The 27,869-nt window shown below is 42.8% G+C and overlaps 1 protein-coding gene across 3 annotated transcripts in view; it reads left to right on the forward strand.

Moving 5' to 3' along the window:
• The window catches only part of CALN1 (calneuron 1), a 193,076-nt gene that overhangs the window by 78,519 nt on the left and 86,688 nt on the right, over positions 1–27,869 (forward strand). For all 3 annotated transcript variants that reach the window (XM_043499433.1, XM_038376153.2, XM_038376152.2), the window contains 2 exons: positions 2,760–2,903; positions 26,915–27,027. In XM_043499433.1, the coding sequence (XP_043355368.1) occupies positions 2,760–2,903; positions 26,915–27,027 (257 nt within the window). The remainder of the gene's footprint in view (positions 1–2,759; positions 2,904–26,914; positions 27,028–27,869) is intronic.

The raw sequence follows: 27,869 nt of genomic DNA on the forward strand, positions 1-27,869 counted from the left end.
GATTCCCTGCAGGGCACTAGTATTCCCACTAGCCAGATGGGAAACCGAGGCACAAGAAAGTAAGACACTTACCCAAGGTTACTCAGGGAGTCTGTGGTGAAGGAGGGAATGGAATTTTGATCTCCTGAGTTCTAGGCTAGTGCCCAAACCAGCTTGGGCTGTTGAAACTTTTCCAATGAAACTGTTTTATGGCAGAAAATTGAATTTTGAATTGAAAATCAAACACCTGAAAACGAAAATTTAATTTTTCAGCTGAAACCAAAATATCTTGAATCAGACATGCTACCATGATACCTCATAGGAGTTGTTGTTTGGTGCCCTTGGTCCACATTATCCTCTGTGGACTGGGCTGCCCAACTGGTTTTCATCTGCCATGATGCACTGGGCCCATGGAACTCGCATGGTATACAACCTCTCCTCCCCTGGGGGAATCATGGTGGATCATGGGAAATGTAGTCTGACCAGGGAGTCCAGTTTCTGGGAGAATGGGAGCATGAGGCACCTGACCTATAACTCCCATGAGACACTGCAACAGTATTTTACAAATATTTTGTTTTTTAGTTTTTTGATGAAGATGAAATTTTCTGCAGGGAAAAGAGCCCTATTTTCCAACGAGCCACCAGCCCCCTTTTTATCTGTTTAAGTATATACATTTTATTAACTTTGTAAAAGCAAAGGCCACAGAGGCACCAGCCATGCAATATGATCAATAAGTTCTGCAGGAGACAGTTATACTACAAAAGAAATCTCTGCAGATAAGTGGCTCATTGCACATCCCCAGCTCCATGGGCAAAGGGGAGCAAAGTGGATGGAGATTGGGCAGTGAAAGCAGATGAGGGGAACTCACCTCTAAGACATGTTCCTACTTTCCCAGTAATCTTCAGAATCCTACTTTGTGCAGTTGGAAGTAGCATGTTGCCATCCACCTTGGAATGCTCCCTCTGGGACCCCTGTGGGTGAATATAGTATAGGTACTAGCAATATTGACTTCTGCTCCATGCCTCTTATTATGGGAGAGGGCATTGGGGTCCTCTGGGGTTCCCTGATTCATCCCCCCGTCAGGAGAATATTCATCAGAAAATCTGTGGTTCACTTGACAGAGTTTCCCAGAGTCCTCTGCCTTCTTGTAGGTTTTACTACTGAAAGGTACATTATGGCCCTGGGTAAACTGAAAATGATCAGTCAACATCCTTGCAAACACTGCACAAGTAAGATAAACATAACTGATGACATGTTAAATAAGGAATGTGTTCGTATCCTAGCAGAGATTACAAAGAGCTGACTGATTAGAGATTACTGAACCTGTTAATAGCTGATTATCTCCCTGAAAGGTGTTTAATAAAGCATCCTATGTTTTCTTTCCAAATGCATGTTGAAAAGATAAATCTATTTAACAAAACAAACCCCACAACCCCAAATCCCTTAAAGTAGGAAGGCTTCCCAGCTGGCTGAGACTCCAGAATTGACATGAACCAAAATGTCCTGCATTTTAAGCAGCCATGACCACTTCACCTGAGGAATTTGATAGTGAAACTTCAATGTTAAGAAAGCCCTAAAGTATGTCAAACTTGGATAACCATCAGTGCCCTCAACACATTGGCAGAACATGGACAGTCCAGGATAGTGAATGACTGATCAGTATGGAGTTTAAAGCGGCTATGAAAGGCTTGAGGTGTGAATGTCAGATTTAAAACAAAAACAATATCATATGTCAAAAACTGAGCCAGGATTGGGAAGAATGATGGATGATTTCTCTGGTTCTCACAGCATTTTTATAGATCTGTGGCTGTTTATAGCAGTAAAACATTTATAAATTAGAGGAATGCCATGAAAAATAGTGAGGGGTGGAAATTGCCTGGAGGTGGTTTAAAAGGTATACATCACGATTTATCAGACAAGAAAGAAAATGAGTATTTAGGGCTTCATTTGGGAGATAAGAGTCTTCTATGAGAGAGACTCAACTTCCAAAGGCAGTTTTTTGGGCCAAACATGTTACTGCTGTAGGTGAAAATCTCCTATTTAGATTGGTATGACTTCATTTAATAGTGGAGAGATGTTGTCCTGATGTGGTGATGTGGGTGACCTCATTAGAGGGTCATACTTAGGTTATATGAATCTGCATGTAGCAGGGGAGTGTGCCTAGGTTCTTTTACCCTGCAACAATGTCATGGTTTTATTACCCTCCTTGAATGATGGACAAAACTTATCTGCCCTACAAGTGTGCTGAAAGGCTTAATTCATTACTTTTTCTGAAAAGCATTCTGAATCTATTTGATGAAATAGTCTATAGTATCCCAGGGTTGGTGTGATGATTATAATTGTAGAACCATAGAAATAGCCATACTAGATCAGAACAGTCCACCCATCCCATTTCACACAGAGCTCAACAGATGCTGCAGAAACACCTCAGATAAATATTTGTGCAATAGTTTGCCTAGGGACAAATTACTTTTGGATTCCTAGTGGTTGTCTTATGCCTGAAAACTTGAGGGTCGTGTGTGTGTGTGTGTGTGTGTGTGTATGTATATATAATATATATATATATATATATATATATATATATATATATATATATATATATATATATGCCAGTAATAGTAACCAGGAGATTTTTTTTATCTATATATATCCTGGTTACTATTACAGGAACATTAACAAACATCTAATTGATCTAATAAGGAGAGATGTGTATTCTTTGCATGGAGAGGTTAATGCACCATGATACTATTTCACCCTTCTTCTTTTCTTCATTATTGCAGAAATCCGTGAAGCCTTTCGGGTACTGGACAGGGACGGGAATGGCTTTATCTCCAAGCAGGAGCTGGGCATGGCTATGCGTTCTTTGGGATACATGCCTAGTGAGGTAGAACTGGCAATTATCATGCAGCGTCTCGATATGGATGGTAAGTCGTTATTATTCTTTGAATTATAGTAGTGCTGGTTGCTGTACAAATACATAGTGAGAGGCAGTTGCTGCCTCAAAGAACTTACCATCTAAATAGACATGACAGACAAAGGGCTGGAGGGGAAACAGAGCCACAGAAGGGTGGAGTGGCTGGTCCAAGGTCACACATGAGATCAATAGCAGAGACAGAAATAGAATGCAGGACTCCTGACTCCCTGTCCTTTGCCCTATTCATTAGACCATACTGCCTCACCTTATAAAATTCCCTAGATGAAACCTTTACAAACAGATTTTCACTTGCAGATAGGACTGTCCTATAATTTCCAAGCAATGTCCAGGTGGAAGTGGCAAAACAGTGCCTTTCAAAGTATCCTGCTAAGCCATTTCCTCCTTAGTTTTGTTTTCAGATATTTATTGTGAATGGTGTGTCCATGAAAGGTGTCAGCTGATAACCCAGGAATCTGAAGTGCTTTATTCATTCACCGAGCAGGTATAACAGTGGTGCAAGCTTCCCCCCACTGTCCCTTCTATGTGACTCTATCCTGACCGCCTCTAGGAATGAGAGGGTAGCTCGGTTTCCATAACCCATTCAAATACAGTGCTTGGCTTCTCTGCTGTGCCAACTAGAGGTAGTCAGTGCGGTGGTTTTGTGGATGCTTGTTCACTGAGAGTTAGCCTGAAACCACTAAACACCTTTGATTAAGTCACTAAACAGATATCAATTATGAGGAGTTTTTGGTTATTTCTGGGCTGCCTTTGAACCAGTGACCTTGCGTTGGAAGGCGCTGTAGCCCGTTATCCGTGTCTTGAATGGTCCACTCCTCTGAGCAATCCAGTCCTTTATAAGCCATGATGTAATTCTGCTGCATCATGCATAGCCTGCAAGTGAAAGTTGCTATAGGTGGGGCTTTCTTATGCTGTGTCTGAAATGTGGAAGCTTTGGAAGTTTTGATGGGCAAGGCTTTGAAAAGGATGGAACAAGGCCCTGTGGAGAGATTTCCTTCAAATAGTGACTAGCGTATAATAAAAGAAAAGGAATCCATTATTAAAGTGAATAGAGGAACAGGACATCAAGGCTTTTGGAACCATGGGGGACTCTCTCAGCTGACGTACATCTGCAATCATACTAGCTCAGAATAAGGAGCCATCTTTAAAATGTCCTTAGAATTATGGGTCAGAAAGGTAAATGTTTTTCTAACAGCTAAAATGTGCATAGATGCTGGACTAATGAGCAGCTCTTCTCTCCTGTTTCTGCAAAGGCATATAACAGCGTGGAAAAATTATACAAAATGGTGCAAAGCCAAATGGAAAACATTATCGTGTATGCAGTACAAATATGTTAATCATGTCAGGCTGCAGAAAATTTGGTGGGTTTTTGGTTTTAGTGTTTGTTTTTTATTGTAAAATCTTTCTGGTCATCTAAAGAAGTTTTACAAATGAAGAGTATTATAAATCTGCAAATGTTAAGTCGAGAGTGTTGATATTCTCAGTTGGCAACAGATGCACTATGGAGTGTAGCTAATACATGCTGCTTTTAAATAAAACTTGCTCCTTGTTACAAATGTGTGAGCGAAATGCAAACTTCAAATGTTTAGTTCATATGCTGCTTTGTTTTAGAAATGGGGCTTGGAATCTAATGTACACAGAATTTCTCACATGATTTTTGGTACTTTCTGTTTCCAGTTAGGACAGATGTACCATGATCACAGGTTTTCTCATTCTCTTGTGATTAAGGAGGGGAAAAACACCTCTATGGAATGTAAAAGAGCATGTAACCTTTCTATAGAATGTTCAAAGTATCCCATAGAATTCTATAGCAGGGATAGAAATCAATAGAAAATGGATTCCATAGGGTGGATTTAAAAAATGGTGGAAAGTATTTCATTCTTTTAAAAAAAAATTCTATAGGTTTTAAGAGTAGTTTCTATAGAGCACTATTATGTTCAGCCTATTAAATTCTACTGGATTCTTCCTTCAGGGTGATTTTGCTTTAGGTTTTACAAAATGATGTGGTACAGTTTCCTACACTATTTTAACTGAGCCTCAAGTTTTTAGTACAAAAAATGATTTGGATAATGACTCCAACTCTGATCCATCTCCTGTTATTCTCTCATTCCTGATTTCTGGAAGCTCTGGAGATCTCTGGCATGCTATCATTTCCACTTCTAGTATAGCTGGGACCTGTAAGTGCAGAGGTGGCATGAAAAGGTTAAAGAGGGGAATAAATTAAATGAACTTCTGAGACCTTTGACAAAGTTTCAATGTGAGTTTTGCATAAAGATTGGGAGGTGAGTCTTGTATCTGAGTCAATTCACCCATCCCTATCTAGCTTTTCTAGCTGTGTTGTTTATTAATTATTCATGTTTCTAAGATGCCTATTTTCATAGTATTTTGACTGAAGGGTTTCTGGACTAGAAGACACATGCATGTGATGTAAAGAAAAGAAGAACGGCCTTACTGGGTCAGACCAAAGGTCCATCTAGCCCAGTATCCTGTCTTCTGACAGTGGCCGATGCCAGGTGCCCCAGAGGGAATGAACAGAACAGGTAATCATCAAGTGATCCATCCCCTGTCGCTCATTCCCAGCTTCTGGCAAACAGAGAATATGGACTCCATTCCTGCCTATCCTGGCTAATAGCCATTGATGGACTTATCCTCCATTAATTTATCCAGTTCTTTTTTGAACCCTGTTATAGTCTTGGCCTTCACAACATCCTCTAACAAGGAGTTCCACAGGTTGTGCGTTATGTGAAGAAATACTTCCTTTTATTTGTTTTAAACCTGCTGCATATTAATTTCATTTAGTGACCCCTAGTTCTTGTGTTATGAGAAGTAGTAAATAACACTTTATCTACTTTTTTTACACAAGCCATGATTTTATAGACCTAATCATATCTCCCCTTAGCCATCTCTTTTCCAAGCTGAAAAGTCCCAGTCTTATTAATCTCTCCTCATATGGAAGCCTTTCCATACCCCTAATCATTTTTGTTGCCCTTTTCTGAATCTTTTCCAATTCCAATATGTCTTTTTTGAGATAGGGCAACCACATCTGCACACAGTATTCAAGATGTGGACGTACCATAGATTTATATAGTGGCAACATGATATTTTCTGTCCTATTATCTGTCTCTTGCTTAATTATTCCCAGCATTCTGTTTACTTTTTTTGACTGCCGCTGTATATTGAGTGGATATTTTCAGAGAACTATCCACAATGACTCCAAGATCTCTTCCTTGAGTGGTAAAAGCTAATTTGGACCCCATCATTTTATATCTATAGATGGGATTATGCTTTCCAATGAGCATAAAGGATAAGTGGACCCAGAGTTTAAAAAGACAAAAACAAAACAGAAAGATTAGTAGGGAAAATTCTTTAGGCAGTGCAGGAGCTGGGAGGGATATTATGAGAAGAATTTATTTAGGCTGCAAACTGAGCTAACACAATGCAGCTCAAGGTTTTCTTTTCTTTAATAGATTGCTCTTTTCTGCAGCTTATCTTGAAACATAATGAGAATGTGAAATCGTATAACTAGCTTCCCTTTCTTTCTCTTGCTGTGTGAATGGGGATTGTTCAGTACTCTGGCCCTGATCCAAAGTCCAATGAAGTCAATGGAAATTGACTTCTCTGGGCTTTGAATCAGGCCCTGTACTTGCAGATATAGATCTACCCAGCCAAGTTTCTCTGTCATATATTCCTTGTGAGGGATGCAGCACTTTGTCAGGATAAAGCCAAAAAACGGAAGCTCTTGGCAGTGCTTTGCCTGCATTTATCTCAGTTGGGATGCCAGGTTGCATGATAAATCATTATGTACAGTGTGCAATCATAAGACCCCCACAGTATGTGAGAGCTATGGAAAAGACAATAAACCCTCTGTGAATTTGGGGGTATATGACTGATAAAGATATAATGTGCACGTGGATATGCTAGCCAGATGCGTGCTTCCCCCCAGGAGGCTGATGACAGTGGCTGCTAATAGTAAGGTAATAAAATTGGCAGTGGTTTATGTAATCTGAACCAGTCTGCGCGACCTAGTACAAATTTAACATTTTTATCAGATAACACCTTGGGAGTATATTTGCATTGCAAGATGGCGGAGGAACTGCATCTGCCTTGCCTTATTTAGCTGACAGATTGATTATAGTGACACAACCAGAATCGGTTGGCCTTTCCATTCCTGTATGAAGCCCTTTTTGTAAGAGGGTTGAGAGTGAGAATGCAGCTATTAAAAATCTGTTTCAGGTTGAAAATGAATAGAAGCCTTAGCCTGGGATCAAGTTTGTCTTCCCCAGATTGGATGAATTTGTGTTTATAAAGAGCCACCGGCATGAATAATGTGGATAGGTTTTGATGGCTTGGCACTCACTCTAAACTAAAACCATAACAGCATGTTTCATCTACATAGTCACCATTGTCCTGAAGGATCTCATAGTGCTTAACAGATAGGGTGCCCAGGTGTCCTGATATTGTTGGGGCCATCCCAATACTAGGGGCTTTGTTTTATATATGCAACTATACACCCTCCCTCCCCACTCCCAAACAAGGGAAGTGTCCTGATTTTTCACTCTTGCTATCTGGTCACCCTATTGACAGATTATACAGGAATCACTTTGTATCCCACTGAAAAGCGGCTACTTCTGGGGTTGTAACGTGGAAGTTGTTTAGCAATGCGAAGCATAACCACATACCAGGTTAGGACAGAAATAAGGGAGAATTTTATATCCCATTGAAAAACCAGGTGGAAGTTAGGTTAGGTAGAAAATGCTGATAGAATTCTAAGTAGAAGTGGTAATTGCCCAAACTGGAATTTGACCAGCACCTCAGTAAAAGGGCCAGGCAGTCTTTAATGCCCATGAGTTTTCAGCAACACCATGTTTCCTCTGAAAAATGGTAATGCCAGCAGCCCAGTGCCCTGTAACACCATGTTGGGGCATTCATTCATTATTGAGATAAAGAAAAGAGAGCCACCAAAAGAACTTGCAGATTTTTCTCTGGAGTTTTCCCATCCAAGTGCTGACCAATGCTGACTCTTCCAGCTTGTATGATCTAATCCTAACCCCAGTTTAGAATCATCTGCAGTGGTGCATCAAAGCATATATTGTATTGTACTTTCTCAGAAGGATTCTTAGGACATTTGGAATAGGGAGAGAAGTTTCTCAAATATCTGATTTTCTCTTGAAATTGGCTTTCAGTTGTGAATCATTCAGTTTGGCCACAGTGTAATGATTTATTTTGAATTGAATTTTGTTTTATTGGGATTGATTATGTCCTGGGTATTCTTGCCACTTTCTCTGGAGGAAGAAAAAGCTTTTTATTTTCCTTTTGGTTCTTATGAGCATATTATCCCACAAAATGACTGCATTGTAGAAAAATGTAAGCATCTAGTTAATTCATTAAAAAGATAATGACACAAAAACCTCATGGTGGAACTTTTTTCAAGTATAAAGTGTGTAATTATGGAGACTTGGATGCCACAGATGTGATGATGACAAGACCAGGGATGGACATGAATAATTTGTCAGAGCAGTGGGCACAGTTGACAGGAGATGGGAACGTCTTTAGGATGAGATTAAGATAAAGGGATGGTGGTTGGTAAAGTAGAAAACTTGAACTGATTCACAAACCCATAATCTCAATGAAAGCAGTTTGAGCTGAAATGTTGGTGTCCTTTGGGTTTATATAAGCTGATGATTCTGAATGAACATTATTTAGAATGGATTTGTATCCTATTGTAGTGAAACAAATTGGATTATGTGTATCTGTGCTGCTGCCCTCTTATAGATGGCATTGGAATTGCTCATTTGAGTGTCATAAACCCCGTAGCGCAGACAGAGATGTTCTTAACTCAAGTGGTAAAGACATGTGCGTTCAGAGCTATAAGATCCGAGTTCTGTCCCTGCTGGGATGACAAAGATTCAAGCTGTCATGGTGTGCCTATGGTGATAACCGTGAAGTTCTAAGTGGCCACACATTTATTATCATGGTGTGGTTAGTACTTCACTTCATGATGGTTATATGCTGTAGTTCTGCCAGTTATGCTATGGGCCCTGTTGTTTTATATGGAACAGGCAAAGTGAGCCTCACCGGGGAAAAGGGATATGGGCCTGAGCTGGGAAATGAGTGGGTTTGAATCCTGCTCTTTGTGCTGCTGCTGCAGTTCTGGGTCTGGCAAATGAAACCAGGTATCTGCAGATAGGAGTGTGTGCGCTTATAGTGAAATCTGCACTAAGGAACCCACTTCCAACAGCCGGCAGCTCCCTCTTAGCAACTGACCACTCTGAAGTGTCCCCAGGAGGCTTCCAGTACAATTTTTTGTTGTGCATGTTAAGTAAAGGCTACCCCTTTACCTAACATGTGAAAGTTTCTTGGGCACCATCTGCCCCCTGACCTTAAGGGGTGTGTGTGAGGTTATAGAGGTGTCAGGGGAGGGCAGCACAGGAAGGGCTAGAGCAGCGGTTCTGAAACTGTGGGTCATGTCCCAATTTAATGGGATCGCCAGGGCCTGGCGTTGGACTTTCTAGGGCCTGAGTCCCGCCGTCTGGGGCTGAAGCTGAAGCCTGAGCCCCACTGCCTGGGGCTGGAGCCCAAGGGCTTGAGCCCTCAGCGGCGAGGTGGCGGGTCTTGAGCTTCGGTTATGTCCCCTCCCCACGCGGGACGGTGGGGTTCGGATGGGTTCAGCCTTTGGTCCCGTTCCCCCTCCCCGGGGTCATGCAGTAATTTTTGTTGTCAGAAGGGGGGCTCATTGCAATGAAGTGTGAGAACCCCTAGGCTAGAGGGCAGGGAGGGAGGATGGCTAAATATCAACTGCTGGTGTTTCTCAGCCCCAGGTAGTCCAGGAGCACCCCTGCCAGGACCTGCCCTACTGTGCACCAGGTGGTAGCATCTGGAAGCAGATGCTGGGGGTACGTGACCCTGCTAATGTCTGCATCAGCCATCAGGAACATTGGTGCATTTACTTCCCCCTGGGCTAACTGAGCCATTTTCCCTGCACCAGCCTTATGCAGACAGAATGGCTAAATGCATCCGATGAAGTGAGCTGTAGCTCACGAAAGCTTATGCTCTAATAAATTTGTTAGTCTCTAAGGTGCCACAAATACTCCTTTTCTTTTTGCGAATGGAATCTTTTTGCTAAAGGAAGCTCCACAGAGCTGCTGCCACTCTGCTGCCCTCCCTCCCTCCCCTCATGATCTGGGTCAGGTAGAAAACAACACAATTTAGCGTATTACGATACCAGCATGTTCCGTTCCCTGCCCTATGTGTCTCCTCTCGTATATTTGCAAAGGAGTAAGCATCCAGCTACGTTCTCCCGAGCACAGCCTGACTGAATGCAAAATACTTCCCCTGAATACCAAACTCCGCAGGTCTCACCGGAGGCAGGCACTGGAGGTCAGAGCAGTTATTGTATTTCTTAAAATGGCTGCTGCTTATTTTTTTAATGTTTAAAGTCTCCTTACCGTTTTCAAAGGTGTATTTCAGCCAACGAGAAGGGTGGCTGCTGCAGAGGGAAATATTTTAGTCTTTTTTTTGTTTTGTTTTACTGTTAAAAATAAAGGTCGGGGGAAAATAATATATTGGGATTATTTCAGGTCTCTAAGGAAACCTAATAAATTACCAGTCATATTGCTTTACTCGCTATTGAAAGGGGCTGAGATACTACTGTAATGAAGGTGGTATAGTAAGCCATGTAGAATAGGATAGAATAGAGTGTGGAAAAACTGCTTCTCATTACTGTGTGTGTGTTGGGGGGAGAGCAATGCTTTCATCCCTGTAAGAGATGCATCCTGTGCAGGGTATGCGGTGCTTATGCCCTGTTTTGAGGTACAAGCCTTTCTTAGATTGTGTGTGGGCTCTCTGCACTGGGATGAATTTCACACTAACACAGCAGAGGGCTGTTCAATACACTTGAATCTTCACCAGATGCACAATGGCCATATATGAACCTACTGGATGTTATTCCTCAGATCTGAGATGCGTGCTCTGACACCATGGACCATGTTCTGCCTGACTTGCACCCCAGGGCCCACTGATGCCATTGGGGGAGAGCAACATACTCACTTTTCCATTGCCTGGGGTGCAGTTGAGGTAATTTAGGCCTTGTGTTCCTACCTATATGCTGAACTGCATAACATTAACGTGAACATTACAGTTCATGGGTGTTTCATGTATTGTGTGCTGGATAATAACATGAAGGACTCCGTGTTTATAATATTAAACCAGCTCTTTATTAAGAGAACTATTTATAGAGATGCTGTGATGGCAGCTAGTATCCTAGCCATATGCATACAGACTGACTTCCTGGTGCCTTCTTCAAACTCTCTTCCATTCTGCAACCTGTGCGCCTCCCTCCAAGTCCCACGCATGTTTCTACAATGTTTAATACCTGCCTGTCTTTCTGAAGTCTTCTTAGCAAGTTGGGATGCTCTGTCTTTAGAGCCTTGGGATGTAAAGTATTTAAAATGTATTTTCTGTGCAAAAAAAGAAATAGTTTGTACGATTTGCCAATTAGCAGGAAAACTAATAGATATTGAAAAACAGCATATTAACTACTGCATTGTCCTATGTAGTGAGCCCACCATTTAAACTGGCCTCTAGAAATAAAGAAGATGAATCTGTGACTCACTATGCTTGAATTTAACTGTTAGGGCTATATGCTCCATGGTACATGTAGATAAAACTCCACTGAAATCAATGGAGCTATATACCCACAATGCACAGAAGTTGGCCCCATTGTGTAAACTTCCCCCATAGTTAGAGATTCTTCTAGCACTCCCTTTTCTGATCTTACTTTTGGGGTACACTCAGGTTGAGCTATTACAAGATTGAAATACAGTTGCCAACCCTCCCGGTTTTGCCGGGAGTCTCTCGGAATCGGGCTCTATCTCTCGGAGGCTACTGACGCCAAACCGGGAGATTTTAGGCCGCTAAAAGTCCGGCAGCGCAGCGGGGCTAAGGCAAGCTCCCTGCCTGCCCAGGCCCTGCAACGCTCCCAGAAGCTGCCGACATGTCCCTGCGGCCCCTGGAGGGGACAGGGGTCTCTGCGTCCTGCCCGCGCCCCGAGCGCCCACTCCACAGCTCCCATTGGGAGTCAATGGGAGCTGCGGGGGCAGTACCTGCAGGCAGGGGCAGCGTGTGGAGCTCCCTGACCCCCCGCCAGGGGCAGTAGGGAGGTTCTGGCTGCTTCTGGGAGCAGCGCGTGGAGCTCCCTGGCCCCACTTGCCTTGGCTGGCCACGTCCAGGAGCAGTGTGGGGCCAGGGCAGACAGGGAGCTTGTCTTAGCCCCCCTGCACTGCCACCCGGGGGCTGCCTGAGGTAAGCTCCGGCCAGCTGGAGTCCACACCCTTCATCCCCTCCCACATCCTAACCCCCTGCCACAGCCCTGAGCCCCCTCCTGCATTCCTACCCCAGGCCAATGAAAACGAGTGAGGGTGGGGGAGAGCGAGTGATGGAGGGAGGGAGGATGGCGTGAGTGAGGCGGGGCCTTGGAGAATGGGTGGGGCATGGCCCGAGCCTCAGGGGTGGGGTAGGGAAGGGGGTGAGACAAGGGCGTTTGGGTTTGTGTGATTAGACAGTTGGCAACCCTAGATTGAAAGGATGCACTCTTGTGTTCTGATAGCCAGCCATTGCTGATGCATTTTTTTAAAAAGGTGATCTGAAAAGAAAAGTGTATAACGAAGGCTTTGTATCAAGTCTAGTCTTCCTTGTTTTTGTTGGAGGTTTCCAAGGAGGACTGGAAAATTGGAATGGGAACTTGTTTTGCTTTCAATTGAATCTTTAAACATTTGGGAGGAATTATCTTTTTGTAAGATTTAGGGCATTTGACTTAAAGAGGAATGAATAAAAGCAAAAAAATAGCATTAAGTAGTTAGGCAGCATGAGTAATGTGGACTGTCAAATACGTATGAGGCATGAATGTGTTGTTTAGATGTGTCCACACAGCAGCCTTTAAACTGTATCATATAACTGACTTGAACTGACAAAGAGCTCTGTGTAAGCCGAAAACTTCTCTCTCATCAACAGAAGATGGTCCAATAAAAATTATTACCTCACCCCCCTTGTCTCTCTGATATAACTGGTTCAGATGAAAATGTCACAACACAGTTATAAATATCCGGTTGTATTTGTAGCGTAGACAGAACCTTACCAAGCATCCCTTCATATGGTGCACCATAGTCATGACTTGACAATTTTTCTGGGTTAATACTCTTTTCTATACTATACAAAGTGATCTATCCTAGTTCAGGGCACTTCTGACCATCCCATCTTTGAAGCAGTACCGGTAGAGTTAAAGCAATACGACCCTACACAGTTATACCAATTTTTGCTATTCCCATATGGGAAGGGGGATAAGTTATACTGGTATAAGGCATATTGATATTGTTATAGGTGCATCACGTGAGGGATTGTGTTGGTATAATTATTTTGGTTAAAAAATCACACCCTTAACTGGAAGAGTTATATTGGTACAAAATCTGTGCATAGACCAAGCTTTATTGGCCAAAATCATGTAGGGCAGAATTAGATTGATTACACCGAATACAGTAGATCAAACCTGGTGAGTGAGAACAGAACAGTATCTATTTCATGAACTCCAGCGTGTTTGGTATCAACAGCATTTTGTGTAAGGATGGAAGCTGTGTGGAAGTACCAATTGCACTGAAAATTCTAGGTGAAAAATAAATTTCTCCTCTGGAAATTAAACACTGAGTTTTCTTGGGCAGCCTGCTGAACTCAACTAACGGATTGTCGTAAAACACCAGGTTGCAGAATATTAGATCCTTTATTAGGAGCTTTGCATTTTGCTGTGCTGTGTGGAACAACCATGAAACCCACATCCAATACTGGCTGAAAACATTTTCTTGTATCTTAATACTTTTTTCTTTTTTTTGGCTTTAGCAGAATGGATAAATTCATTGTGTTTCGACAGGAAACTCTGAAAAAAGATGAATGGATCCTAAACTGAAAAAAAAATTAAAATAACACAAAACAAAAAAAGCCTCCTGCCCTGGCCTACACTACAGAATTAAATTGTTACAATTTGAATATAATTACTTTGAATAATCCACACCACTGAGCGACATAGTTGTACTGACCTAAGTGCCAGTGTAGACAGCTATGTGTTGGCAGGAGAGCTTCTCCCACTGACAAAACTACTGCCTCTTGCTGAGGTGGATTAACTATGCCGACAGGAGAGCTCTCTTCTGTCGGCACAGAATGTCTTCATTAAAGCACTGCATTGGTGTAGCTGCACTGATTCAGTGTTTTGAGTGTAGATCTGCCCTAAGAAGTCAACAGGAAGAGAACACATTGCTTGACACAAGCGCTTCACTTGTTTCTTGTCTGTGAAAAATGACCTTGCTCAGATACAAAGTTCTGCTAGCTTAAACCACATTGCTTAACAGAGACTCATCCACCTGACAAATGGAATAGCTTAACTACAAAACTGGTTTAATCAGACAAGCCTTTATTTATGTGGCACTGACTTGGATGACCCTAAGGAACTCTCACCCCTTACAGGCATATGGCAAACCTTTCATTCCGGCTAAAGAACTTTATCAAGTCCAGCTATTTTTTTATTTCAGTAAAAACCACTTACAGCTGCTCTTATTTGTTCTCGGGGTGGGAGCAAGATACCTCTCTTCTGTACAATAATAGATTTTGGAATGTGCTTTCCAGTGCAATAGGAAATGGGGTCCAGTGTTGGATCTTTGTTCACCTTTCACGGATGACCAGTATTTTTAGAGCTCTCCTCCTTTTACTCCGTCATTGTTGAATAGGAGAAGCCTGTAGCGTCTTTGATACATGTTACGGAAAAGTATCTCTTTCTTTCTTTCTTTCTTTCTTTCTTTCTTTCTTTCTTTCTTTCTTTCTTTCTTTCTTTCTTTCTTTCTTTCTTTCTTTCTTTCTTTCTTTCTTTCTTTCTTTCACAGAGTCCTGTGAAGATTAAACCATATTACCATCAATATTATATTTTAATTCATTCTAATCATCTGATCTAAATAAGCATAGCTGGTCTGTTAAACTAAGTGATTGCTGAATGAGTACATTGATTACTAGATTGACAACCAGATGTTAGATGCTTCTCTTTCCCTTTTTTGACATCAGAGGTTGCTCATAAGCTTCTCAACGTGCAATTTCATAGTTTAACTCTCTTAGGATGAGTTTCTCTCCCACGCTTTAAACCAAATGTGACCGGGGGGGGGGGGAATGGGATATGGCTTTTGCATATTAACTAGGACGTTTGGAAAGCATTGCCTCTACTGGACTTCTCATATGCTGGAGAAGTCACTTAGAGCAGCACTTTTACAAACAGCCACTAATTGTTGATTATTGTCCAGCTTCTTGAATCAGAGTGTTGAGCATTCACAAGTACAGTGGGGAGCTGTGGTCGCTCAGTACCCCTGAAATATCAGTCTCATAGTGTTTCAAGTTGGGCATTGAAAATAAGTGGAAATTTGTGCAAAAGTACGCCCCAATCTTTCTTTGCCTCCGTTCCCAACTGTAAAATGGAGATAATGATACTCCCCCTCACCTCAGAGAGGTATTGTGAAGATGAATGATTGTTTGTGAGGCAAGTAGGATACTACATTGATGAGAACCATTTTTGAAAAAAAGGCAATGAGCAATAACAAATTCCCTGTTAAGTGCAGGGACTGGCAGGTGTGCTTGGGGCCACATACAAGTGAGGAGGATAAAAAGAAATACTGAACAGCTCTCTCATTACCTGAAGACTGGGACATCTTGTGCATTGACTGAGGCAGGGGTTCAGTAGGAAAAACAGTATGTGATCAATACAGGATCCTAATGCACCTGGGAATTGCATCTTTAAATTCTCACACTTCTGTCTTTGACTTTGCAACCTCAATGGTTTTTTTAAAAAAACCATAGGGGTTGTGTGTGTGTGTGGGCAGTTTGTATGGACTATGTCTGTAGTTCCTTCTACTTAATTATCAGCTTCCCAATTGTTTCAAATGTTGCAGAGCTCTCTGGTAACTGCAATGATGATTGCAGAGGTTCTTGCCATTCTGGGAACCTCTCAGGCAAACATGATTAGGGTCTCAACCAGCTTGGCCTGTTTTTGCTTTAGCTGATCATTTGGCAAACTGACAGGTTTCAGAGTAGCAGCCGTGTTAGTCTGTATTCGCAAAAAGAAAAGGAGTACTTGTGGCACCTTAGAGACTAACAAATTTATTAGAGCATAAGCTTTCGTGAGCTACAGCTCACTTCATCGGATGCATTTGGTGGAAAAAACAGGAGAGATTTATATACACACACACAGAGAACATGAAACAATGGGTTTATCATACACACTGTAAGGAGAGTGATCACTTAAGATAAGCCATCACCCACAGCAGGGGGGGGAAAGGAGGAAAACCTTCCATGGTGACAAGCAGGTAGGCTAATTCCAGCAGTTAACAAGAATATCAGAGGAACAGTGGGGGGTGGGGTGGGGGGGAGAAATACCATGGGGAAATAGTTTTACTTTGTGTAATGACTCATCCATTCCCAGTCTCTATTCAAGCCTAAGTTAATTGTATCCAGTTTGCAAATTAATTCCAATTCAGCAGTCTCTCGTTGGAGTCTGTTTTTGAAGCTTTTTTGTTGAAGTATAGCCACTCTTAGGTCTGTGATCGAGTGACCGGAGAGATTGAAGTGTTCTCCAACTGGTTTTTGAATGTTATAATTCTTGATGTCTGATTTGTGTCCATTCATTCTTTTACGTAGAGACTGTCCAGTTTGGCCAATGTACATGGCAGAGGGGCATTGCTGGCACATGATGGCATATATCACATTGGTAGATGCGCAGGTGAACGAGCCTCTGATAGTGTGGCTGATGTGATTAGGCCCTATGATGGTATCCCCTGAATAGATATGTGGACAGAGTTGGCAACGGGCTTTGTTGCATGGATAGGTTCCTGGGTTAGTGGTTCTGTTGTGTGGTGTGTGGTTGCTGGTGAGTATTTGCTTCAGATTGGGGGGCTGTCTGTAAGCAAGGACTGGTCTATCTCCCAAGATCTGAGAGAGCGATGGCTCGTCCTTCAGGATAGGTTGTAGATCCTTGATGATGCGTTGGAGAGGTTTTAGTTGGGGGCTGAAGGTGATGGCTAGTGGCGTTCTGTTGTTTTCTTTGTTGGGCCTGTCCTGTAGTAGGTGACTTCTGGGTACTCTTCTGGCTCTGTCAATCTGTTTCTTCACTTCAGCAGGTGGGTATTGTAGTTGTAGGAATGCATGATAGAGATCTTGTAGGTGTTTGTCTCTGTCTGAGGGGTTGGAGCAAATGCGGTTATATCGTAGCGCTTGGCTGTAGACAATGGATCGAGTGGTATGATCTGGATGAAAGCTAGAGGCATGTAGGTAGGAATAGCGGTCAGTAGGTTTCCGATATAGGGTGGTGTTTATGTGACCATCGCTTATTAGCACCGTAGTGTCCAGGAAGTGGATCTCTTGTGTGGACTGGTCCAGGCTGAGGTTGATGGTGGGATGGAAATTGTTGAAATCATGGTGGAATTCCTCAAGAGCTTCTTTTCGATGGGTCCAGATGATGAAGATGTCATCAATGTAGCGCAAGTAGAGTAGGGGCATTAGGGGACGAGAGCTGAGGAAGCGTTGTTCTAAGTCAGCCATAAAAATGTTGGCATACTGTGGGGCCATGCGGGTACCCATCGCAGTGCCGCTGATTTGAAGGTATACATTGTCACCAAATGTGAAATAGTTATGGGTCAGGACAAAGTCACAAAGTTCTGCCACCAGGTTAGCCGTGACAGTATCGGGGATACTGTTCCTGACGGCTTGTAGTCCATCTTTGTGTGGAATGTTGGTGTAGAGGGCTTCTACATCCATAGTGGCTAGGATGGTGTTTTTAGGAAGATCACCAATGGACTGTAGTTTCCTCAGGAAATCGGTGGTTGTCTCGAAGATAGCTGGGAGTGCTGGTAACGAAGGGCCTGAGGAGGGAGTCTACATAGCCAGACAATCCTGCTGTCAGGGTGCCAATGCCTGAGATGATGGGGCGTCCAGGATTTCCAGGTTTATGGATCTTGGGTAGCAGATAGAATACCCCAGGTCGGGGCTCCAGGGGTGTGTCTGTGCGGATTTGTTCTTGTGCTTTTTCAGGGAGTTTCTTGAGCAAATGCTGTAGTTTCTTTTGGTAACTCTCAGTGGGATCAGAGGGTAATGGCTTGTAGAAAGTGGTGTTGGAGAGCTGCCTAGTAGCCTCTTGTTCATACTCCGACCTATTCATGATGACGACAGCACCTCCTTTGTCAGCCTTTTTGATTATGATGTCAGAGTTGTTTCTGAGGCTGTGGATGGCACTGTGTTCTGCATGGCTGAGGTTATGGGGTAAGCGATGCTGCTTTTCCACAATTTCAGCTCGTGCACGTCGGCGGAAGCAGTCTATGTAGAAATCCAGGCTGCTGTTTCGACCTTCAGGAGGAGTCCACCCAGAATCCTTCTTTTTGTAGTGTTGGCAGGAAGGAGACTGCTGAATTGGAATTAATTTGCAAACTGGATACAATTAACTTAGGCTTGAATAGAGACTGGGAATGGATGAGTCATTACACAAAGTAAAACTATTTCCCCATGGTATTTCTCCCCCCCACCCCACCCCCCACTGTTCCTCTGATATTCTTGTTAACTGCTGGAATTAGCCTACCTGTTTGTCACCATGGAAGGTTTTCCTCCTTTCCCCCCCCTGCTGTGGGTGATGGCTTATCTTAAGTGATCACTCTCCTTACAGTGTGTATGATAAACCCATTGTTTCATGTTCTCTGTGTGTGTGTATATAAATCTCTCCTGTTTTTTCCACCAAATGCATCCGATGAAGTGAGCTGTAGCTCACGAAAGCTTATGCTCTAATAAATTTGTTAGTCTCTAAGGTGCCACAAGTACTCCTTTTCTTTTTGCAACATGTGAGACTTCCTGAAATCTTAAGGGATCTGCAATAATCCTTTCACTTTTACACATTGCCTGATAGCCATCGCTCTCTCATCTCCTGATGATAGCCTCCGCAGTGCAAATGAGGCTATTTCTGCAGAATAGACATTGGTAGCTTGCAGCAGGTTGGCCCGATGGCCTATTGGCACAGCCAAATGAGATGGAGGCAAGCCAGGGACAGCAGGCCCTGTAGTATGTTTACCTGCAGTGCAGTCATTGAGAGAGAGAGAGGTAATATTGAGGTTATATGGTTTCCAAGGGATTGTGTGGAGCTGACGTATCACTTGATAGATGCCTGGTGAATTTTTACTGCAATGTAAGTTGCTGTTATCTTTGGACTGCTCTTCTCTACCCAAGTGCTAAAAAGCACCCTGCTCATTTTTGACTGGTAATAGATGTTGTGGAGAGGAAGCACCGATCTCTGTGTTTGTTTAACCCAGCGATTCTCAGACTGTGGGTTGGGACCCCAAAGTAGGTCACGACTCCATTTTAATGGGGTCGCCAGGGCTGGCGTAGACTTGCTGGGGTCTGGGGCCAAAGCTGAAACCCGAGCCCCACCGCCCGGGGCTAAAACCAAAGCCCGAGGGCTTCAGCCCTGGGTGGCAGGGCTCAGGTTATAGGCTCCCTGACTGGGGTTGAAGCCCTTGGGGCTTTGCCCTCCCCAGTCAGGGGGGAGGGGCTTGGGCTTTGGCCCCGCCACTCAGGGCAGCGGGGCTCAGGGCTCAGGCTTCGGTCCCCGCTCCTGGGGTCATGTAGTAATTTTTGTTCTCAGAAGGGGGTCACGGTGCAATGAAGTCTGAGAACCCCTGATTTAACCTACTGGTGCGTGTATGTTACAGATCACACTCCATGCAGCTCCACAGAGGGTATGAATTGTTACAGCCCCCAGCTCCAGAGCTTTAGCTCTTCAGCTCAAACTGTAGCAGCTCATGGTTTTAGCTCAGACAGTCCCTGTTCAGTTCCTGGTATGTTGGCCAAGATGGCAGCTGTCACATCTACATCTTCAAGGTCTGGTTACCAGGCTGAGGTTTAAATGGATACTCATCAGGGTAACTTGATCTCTGGTGCTGCAGAACAAGCTGCTATCACTCGTTCCCAGATGGAAGCATCTGAGCTGAAGTTATAGCCCTAGTCTTTGATCAATGTCTTGCAGGGTCAATAGCTAGAGAGGGTCCTGCTGGCTCATATGAGTAGGCTAAGAGTATCTTCTAATGGGGAGACAGTCATTCAGTCCTTGAAAGAGCTCTTTACTCCCTTTCCTTGAAAGGGCAATGAACAAATGCCAGTCGCTTGAAACAAGGTGCAAATGGGAAGTTCTCAGGTTATCCGACTTGCAGTGTGGATAGATAATAGAATCATTGGACGCAAAGACTTGGTGGTCAGTTCAGCTCTCTGGTTCTTGCACGCACATCCTAGGCCAGGGTAAAACTGAGTAATTCTTTGGTCTCCAGCTGATCCCTTTGCAGGGTGGATACAAATCTGCCTTTTCCCTCAGCTAGGAACCCCAGTCCAACCAAATCATGGGGCTTTTATGTTTACCTGTCTATGATCCACAGCTGCCAACTCACACCAGAAACCCAAAAAGATAGGCTTCTCATGGATGTATTTAGCCACCTTCCTGATGCCCAGTTACGTTTGGGGTATGTACAGTGCCTCACAGCCAAATTGTCTAGAAGGGTATGTCCTGAAGGGGGTCTGATAATTTCTATTTATCCCCTGTTTGTAGAAACGTGCCTTTAATCCTACAGTGAGCTTTGGAGAGTTCACGTATCTTCAATAATAGCAGGTTTTTGTAATTTGTTCAGGAGGAGCAAGGGCATGGTGCTTTTAACAGTTTGTGTCTCAGCAAAATCTGAACAGAATTTCATGGGACAAAGAAAAGGCATTTTGCAGCCTGCTGGTGTTTCCCAATGCCCACTGTTAAAGCCCTGCTGCAAAGAACGGAGGCGTCAGAGCTTCACAAAGTTAAGGCCACCAGGATCTTTTACAATGGAAAAGGTGTATTATCTGAGGTCATGCTAGAATGCTCATGCATTATTGTCTGGGGGGACTTAGTGTGTATGTGGGCATTAGCTCAGATAGGACAGGGAGACCTGGGTTCTCTTCCTGACTGCCACTTGCTTCTTATGTTACCTTTGGACAAGTGACTTTACAGCTTTCTGTGCCTCAATTTCCCCAACTGTGAAAAGTGGATATTATTATTATTGTGGGGCTTTTCATTAATCTTTGCAAAGTGCATGGAGATATTAGAACAATTTTATACAATAAGTTTAAAATATCTTTAGTATTTTGTATATAGCTGGCCACTTCACTGTCCTTCCCATCCTCCAATTGCCCTTCCAACCCCTCCAAAACAAACACTCCCACCCCAAGTGTAATTAGTTTATTTGTGAAATGGAGTTTTCCCCCCACAGTATAGAAAACCCATATGCTGAAGACAAATGCTCAGAGACACATGTATGTTAAAAATATGGCACCGTTTTTATAGTGAAGGTAATTCATTATGGAACAACTTATCTAAGGATGTGGCAGATTGCCCGTCACTTGCAATCTTTAAGTCAAGATTGGATAGTTTCTAAAAGAGATGCTATAGCTCAAACCGAAGTTATATATTCAAAGAAGTAACTACTGGATGAAGTTCTTTGGCCTGTATCATGCTGTAGGTCAGGCTAGATGATCATAATGGTCCCTTCTGGCTTTAAAGTCTATGAAACAGGCACACAATTTTCTTGGAAATAGCTCCATGGCTGTAGCTGTTCTGCACCTTTCCTCTGTATGATTTTAGAGCAGAGCAGGGTGGCAATCCCAAAATTCCATAATTTTCATACACAGTTACTATATGGCTGCAAAGAGTGACAAGGAGCAGGATAGCGAGTCACAGCTGCTATCTATTAAGAGAATAAAAATGAATGGAAGGGTCGTGCATGCTTGTGACCCAAGCTGCAAGTGACTCCCTCATTAATTCAAATATATCTAGCTAGCCGCATTCTGGAGGTCAAACACAAGAAAAATGTGGGTATTTATTATTCACACACACCAAATTCTTATAGCCATTTATTAATGTGCCTTATCCTTTGTGCCATGGCCTCGGTTTTTCAGGAAGTGTTCCCCTGCAAGCTAATTTAGCATCAAAATCTGTGCCTGAAAATGCATTTACATTTGCAAAGTTCACTGTCCTTGAGCGATTTCTCACTGCTAGAGAATTGGTCTCCCTTTTGTGATCCCACTCCAGGAAATGGGAGTAAACCAGGTTCTTCATTGTCATTAGAGCTCAATCAAATCCAAGCAATGAAAGGATAATGGCCATGTGCTATGTTCGATTTTCTTAAAGCAGGGCAAGACTGCCTAGGGCTGTGGGGGAACTAAGCAGCAAGGAAGAAAGCAAGTCATTGATACATTTATTTGCTAGAATAGTGTCTCCTGTGCATTGAGGAGAGACCATAACAACAACAGGGTCTAGTTCATCCCATTAACTTTACACGGTAATGACGTGTTCAGGAGTGTATTTTCATTGTTATGGAAGGTTTTAGCTATACAGTCTCCAGCCCATCTTCCACTTTGACCTTAATGGAAGACAGTTAGTGGGTTGTATTATAGGGGATTGAGCAGAAAAAATCCACAGAGCAACTCTGAAAAATCCTCTTTTAGGTAGACAAAGGGAAGCCAGTGGACTGGCTCTAGGGAAGAATAATATATAGTGAGGACCTTCCATGTTGCGTATTGCCTTATTTCAACTCTACTTCTCACATGGCTGTGGTTGCAGTCCTGCAATCTGACCGACAAGTTAAGAGCTTTTTGCGGCTGCACTAGTAGAGTTTCTAGGCACCTTGGGTTTATAAATAAGTCATAGTAGGGTTTGATTGTCATAATGAATCAGGGCAGCGAGCACAGTATGAGTCAGGTGTATAAACCTATTCCTCATTTATAACTGATGAGAGCAGGGAAGAGCGAATACTGGCTTTACATCACTACAAGGGAAATGGAATATCTGAGCTGAACAAGCAACAGATTTGCATCTTCTCACTCCCTATGCCTGCTGTTAAATTTGCGTTCGATTGCCTCCCTGGTCAAATTGCCCTTGACGGTAGTTCCTTGAACGTGAAGAGGATTTGCTAAGGTAATTAATGTAAAATTGCACGTTGAAGGAAGGGGAGACTGTAGAAGGTGGATGGTGTACATATTGGAAATCTCTTGGCATAGAGAGAACTGCAGAAATTGGGCATGACACACAAAATGTGTGCTAATAAAGCTGGAGGTGGGCTTAGACCAGAACATGGGATTCAAGCCCACCCAAATCCTGAAGAAGTTTGGCTTCATATTTGTGTGACTCAGGTCTATCTGTCTAATGGCTGAAGAGTGCCATCAAATCCAAACACCCCCAAATGCCTTGGATAGTCCCAAACTTTGCATCTTGGCCCCATCTCTGCTAAAACCTAAAATTTCTGAATAAGACGGTATTCGATTGCTCTGAATATCCAATAATCTCTGCCAACAAGGATTTCTATAGACATGGTATAGGTACTGACTGTGATTGAATGCATCATAGATTATAATTGAATGAGATATGTGCCTAGCTGAGATTGTTAAGGGAGAGAGGAATGAGCAACTGTGGATCAAATTCTGCCTTCAATTAAGGCCTGATCCTTCAAGATGCTGAGCGATCCTCTGAGACGATCTTAACTCTTGCTGATCTGAGGGAGAGCTAAATTCATTCAGCATCATCACTTTACAGTGTCTTATACCTAAGAGAAACCCCATTGATTTTAATTTTGGAATTACAGCGGTATTACATGGAGTATACCTGAGGACAGAAAGTAGCCCTTTATGTTCGTTTTCCCATGATCTGTACACTGGTATTTAAGGATTTTTCTGTTGACTGTTGAATACCGTAAAAGGAGTTCTTGGTTTAAATTGTAATTTCTATCTCTGATACAGGATCTCTGGTGAGTCTGATGGTGGGAAGTGTTTATTTTGTTATACTTAAAATAAATGTCAAAGGGACTTTTTCTGTTATGTAAAATCCTGGTTCTGCTTAGATCATGTGCTAGTCACCAGTTTTAACTGAAAGTGCAGCAAATAAGGAAATAATATATCTTTGCACTTTTGTGGCATCTTTCATTGGAGGCTTTCAAAACAGTGTACAAACTTCAATTAATTCAGCCCCAGAACAGCCTTGTTGAAGTAGTAGTTATGTTTAGATGGGTAAACTGAGGCACAGAGTCGTGAGTATAAATGACTTGGCCAAAGTTCTAGTAAGTCAGAAAGTGAGCCCAGGAGTCCTGACACTTGTTCTATTATGTGGCACTCCCTGCTTCTCTTCTTAGTAAATGAAATGACACTGTCTCAGGTAGAAAATGTCATGTGGATAATTCAATATATTGGGGTCAGACGTGCAGAAGCAAATATATGTGCGATCAGGTACTAGGAGCTATTTAAAATGCAAATTGTTTTCTTGATAATCTGGCTAATATCGTTAAACCAGTTTGTAAGGTAGTGTGTGTTTCTGTTGCTGCCTTTCCTTCTAAGCAAGGCACGGCAGTGTACATCATCTTGAATTCACTGTCACCTTGCATTGCATTCCACAACATGATCCAGTGTGATGTGATTGATACAGTCTGACTTGATATCACAGAGTTCTGTCTCCCACAGGAAAGCAAAAAGAGTGCCGTCTCTCTGCCTATGAATATTTTAAAAATCTGCTCTCAAAGATGTGGGGTCCCTATGCCCCTCACCCCCGCCTCACCCTTACCAGACTATCCATGAAATGAATGTTGGCATTGACTCTTCTATCACGGGACTGAATCCTGTAAGTTGCTGAGTGCTCTGGCCTTGATCTAGCCAAGCATTAAGCACATGCTTAGCTGTAAGTGTGTGAGGATCATTTCCAATGATATGAATGAAGCTACGCGCAAACTGAAGTGCCTTGCTGGTTTGGGGCAAGACTGCTCAGCAGCTGGCAGGATTGAGCCTGACTGGATCCCTGCTATGTTCTTCAGAGCAATGCTTGTTGCTTCCCCCTCAGAATGTTCTTTCCATCTCTGCGTGTCTTCCTGAAAATTATTGACTGCTCTCTTGAGTGGGTAAAGATCATGGTTATGGAAAGGGAATAATCTCTGCTCGGCTTATTTGACACGGTTTTTCTGCTCGGATAAGAATTTAGTTTATATAGATTTCAACAAATGAGGCGTACGTACAAATGGAGAACAGCAAACAATTATCTTAGTTACAATGAAAAGGGCAAATACCTACAGCCCACAAAACACACGCGTACATGCAAATGGAGGTGTTGCCATTAATCAGTATTTACTCAGAAGTAACCACACACCGCAGTATCTAAGATACCCTGGTTAACACTGGCTTTTTGCTAATGACCACTGTCCGGAGCTGCTCTAGTCTGATCTTTTAGTAGTGATTAATTCTTTATAATTTAAGAACAACACCCACACAAGCTCCTGTGGGGCCAATCTGTTCCCATTGTGTGCAGGGTGCAAATGGGTGAAGGACTGGGGAAAGAAGCAGGAAGGTCCCAATGATCAGGGTGCTAGCTTGAGACATGGGAGACCTGGGTTCAGCTAATGCCACGTCTACACTAGAACAGCACTAGAAAGCCCTCCTGATGTAGCCAGTTTATACTGGCAAAAGAGTGCTTTTTGCTCGTAGAGTACTTGTATCAGCTCCCTGAATAACATAAGCTATATGGGCAAAAACAGTTTCTTGCTGGCATAACTGCACCTATATTAGGGCATGTCATAAAAATCACACCCATTACGTGACACTCCTATATCTGCAAATGTGTCTAATGCGGACCTGGTCTCAATATGTGGCCCTAGGCAAGTCTCTTAATCTTTCTATGCCTCCATTCCCAAACTGTCAAATGACAACAGCTCTTCCCTCAGAGAGGTGGTGTGAGAATAAATGCATTAAAAGATTGCAAGGTGCTCTGGTACTGTGGCGATAGGGGGCAGAAAAGCACGAAAAGGCAGATGTGCATTGTACTCACCTTTTTAAAGCCTGGAAAAGCGAAGTATTTGAAAGATTCCTTAACCACTACAGAAGCGCTCTCTTTCTTTCTTGTCATTTTTTATTAATCCTTCTGTAAAGTCCTCCGAGGAGATAATTAATACTTGGATGCACGACAAACAGCTCCAAGCGCCACATCATTTACAAAACAGACAATATACTGCAGGGTCATGGGACTGCACAGGCTGAGTTCATTAGTGGCACGAGCAGTCTCCTCTTTCTGCTAACAACACTGGATCTGTGTCTATACTGTCTTCTCTGCATGCAGAGTACATAGGACTTTCAGGAGATTGATGAAAACGGATAAGAATTGCCTTGTGGTTACTTTATTGCCTGGCTGTTCTTTGTATGGTAACCTCCACTGCAGGATGTAATTGGATCTGCCTAAGAGTTTGGGAAGATTTCACTCTCTGCAGGCTGATTTACAAACAGGATGATAATAATAAATTAATTAATACCTAGCTCTTAAACAGAGCTTTTTCCTTTGCAGATCTCAAAGCACTTTACAAGGGGGATCAGATAATTATCCCCACTTTTTACAGATGGGGAGTTTGTGGCACAGGGAGATGATGTGATTGGACCAAAGTCACCTAGCAAACCAGTGTCAGAACTAGGAATAGAACGCAAGTCTCCTGAGTCCCAGTCCTGTGCTGCCACGCTGCCTCCCTCCTACAGTTAATGGCGGTTGCTATCTTGCTGAAATGCTTGAGAGCCTCTGGTTTTTAGAAGTGATTTGCTTGTAACCTCAGCAGGGCATGGGGACAACCTTTTCATCTTTTTTTTGTACAGCACCTGCCACAATGGGGCCCTGATCTTGGCTGCTCTTTGGATAGTAATATAATATTAAACCATTTAATAAGAATGGAAATGAGAGCTGTTCCCCATGCACCATAGATGTGATTTTGCTGGTGATTATGGTGTCTAGATGTATGCACTCACTGGTTCATAACTTGTTTTCTTTCCAGGGGGCAGAGCAATCCAGGGTGGCACATGGACTTTTGAACGACCTTTGAGATACCAATCAACTAAGATTGATTGATAGTTTCCCTCTCATTCTAGGGGATGGCCAGGTTGATTTTGATGAATTTATGACCATTCTTGGACCTAAGCTGGTATCTTCAGAAGGGAGAGATGGTTTTCTTGGAAATACAATAGACAGCATATTCTGGCAGGTAAGTGAGCTTTTTTCTTTTTAAAGCAACATCAATGAGCAAATATCATTATCTCAAGAAACAATGAAATGGTTTGAAGCATGAAATATTTTGCTGAAATTGAACAATTGTGTAAAGGTTATTCAGTTCTGTTTATGATCCAGATAAGACCATAGTGTATTGGTGGAGCTGGCGAGCTGAAATTAATCAAATGTACAGAATGCTGATCATATCGTATTGGTGCTTATGTGTGTTCTATGAGATACAATAGATCAAACAATTTGGGATCCAAGTCTGGGGATAATGAAACCCTTTGTTTATCACAGAACAAGTAGACTGGCAGTGCCATTTGCAAGCTGCTCCCATGCTGACCCATCAATGTGCCTCAACCCTGCTCTACCAGGTTAAGATGGTAGCTCACGTTCCATGTGAATTCAGTCCTTGGTGCTGAGACTCCTGTCTAAGGTGTTAACCAGTGCCTGTAAACTTGATAACTGTACTGAGCTGTGCAGGCTTCCAAAAAGGATTGGATTTTTTGTATGATGACAAGGTTATGCTGAGTTGGTACAGTAAGGATTACTTCCCTTCCCTCCCCCGCCCCCCCCACACACGCCCACCCCCAAATTTTGGAAGAGATATAAATGTTAGTTCTTCAGGACATAAGCAATCCTCTAACCGTTGGGAGTTAGATATAAACTTTCCCTGTAGACATATTATTTCATAACTGCCTCCTGCAGGATTTCTTGCCCCTTCCCCAGGCTTGCTATTTGAGACAGAAACATTGGACTAGATGGACCATTGTACCCAGTATTTCTCTGCTACTATGAGATGACCAGTGATTTCACATAGCAACTGAGTGCTTT

The sequence above is a fragment of the Dermochelys coriacea genome, chromosome 17 (assembly GCF_009764565.3).
Source record: "Dermochelys coriacea isolate rDerCor1 chromosome 17, rDerCor1.pri.v4, whole genome shotgun sequence".
NCBI classification, from domain to species: domain Eukaryota; kingdom Metazoa; phylum Chordata; order Testudines; family Dermochelyidae; genus Dermochelys; species Dermochelys coriacea.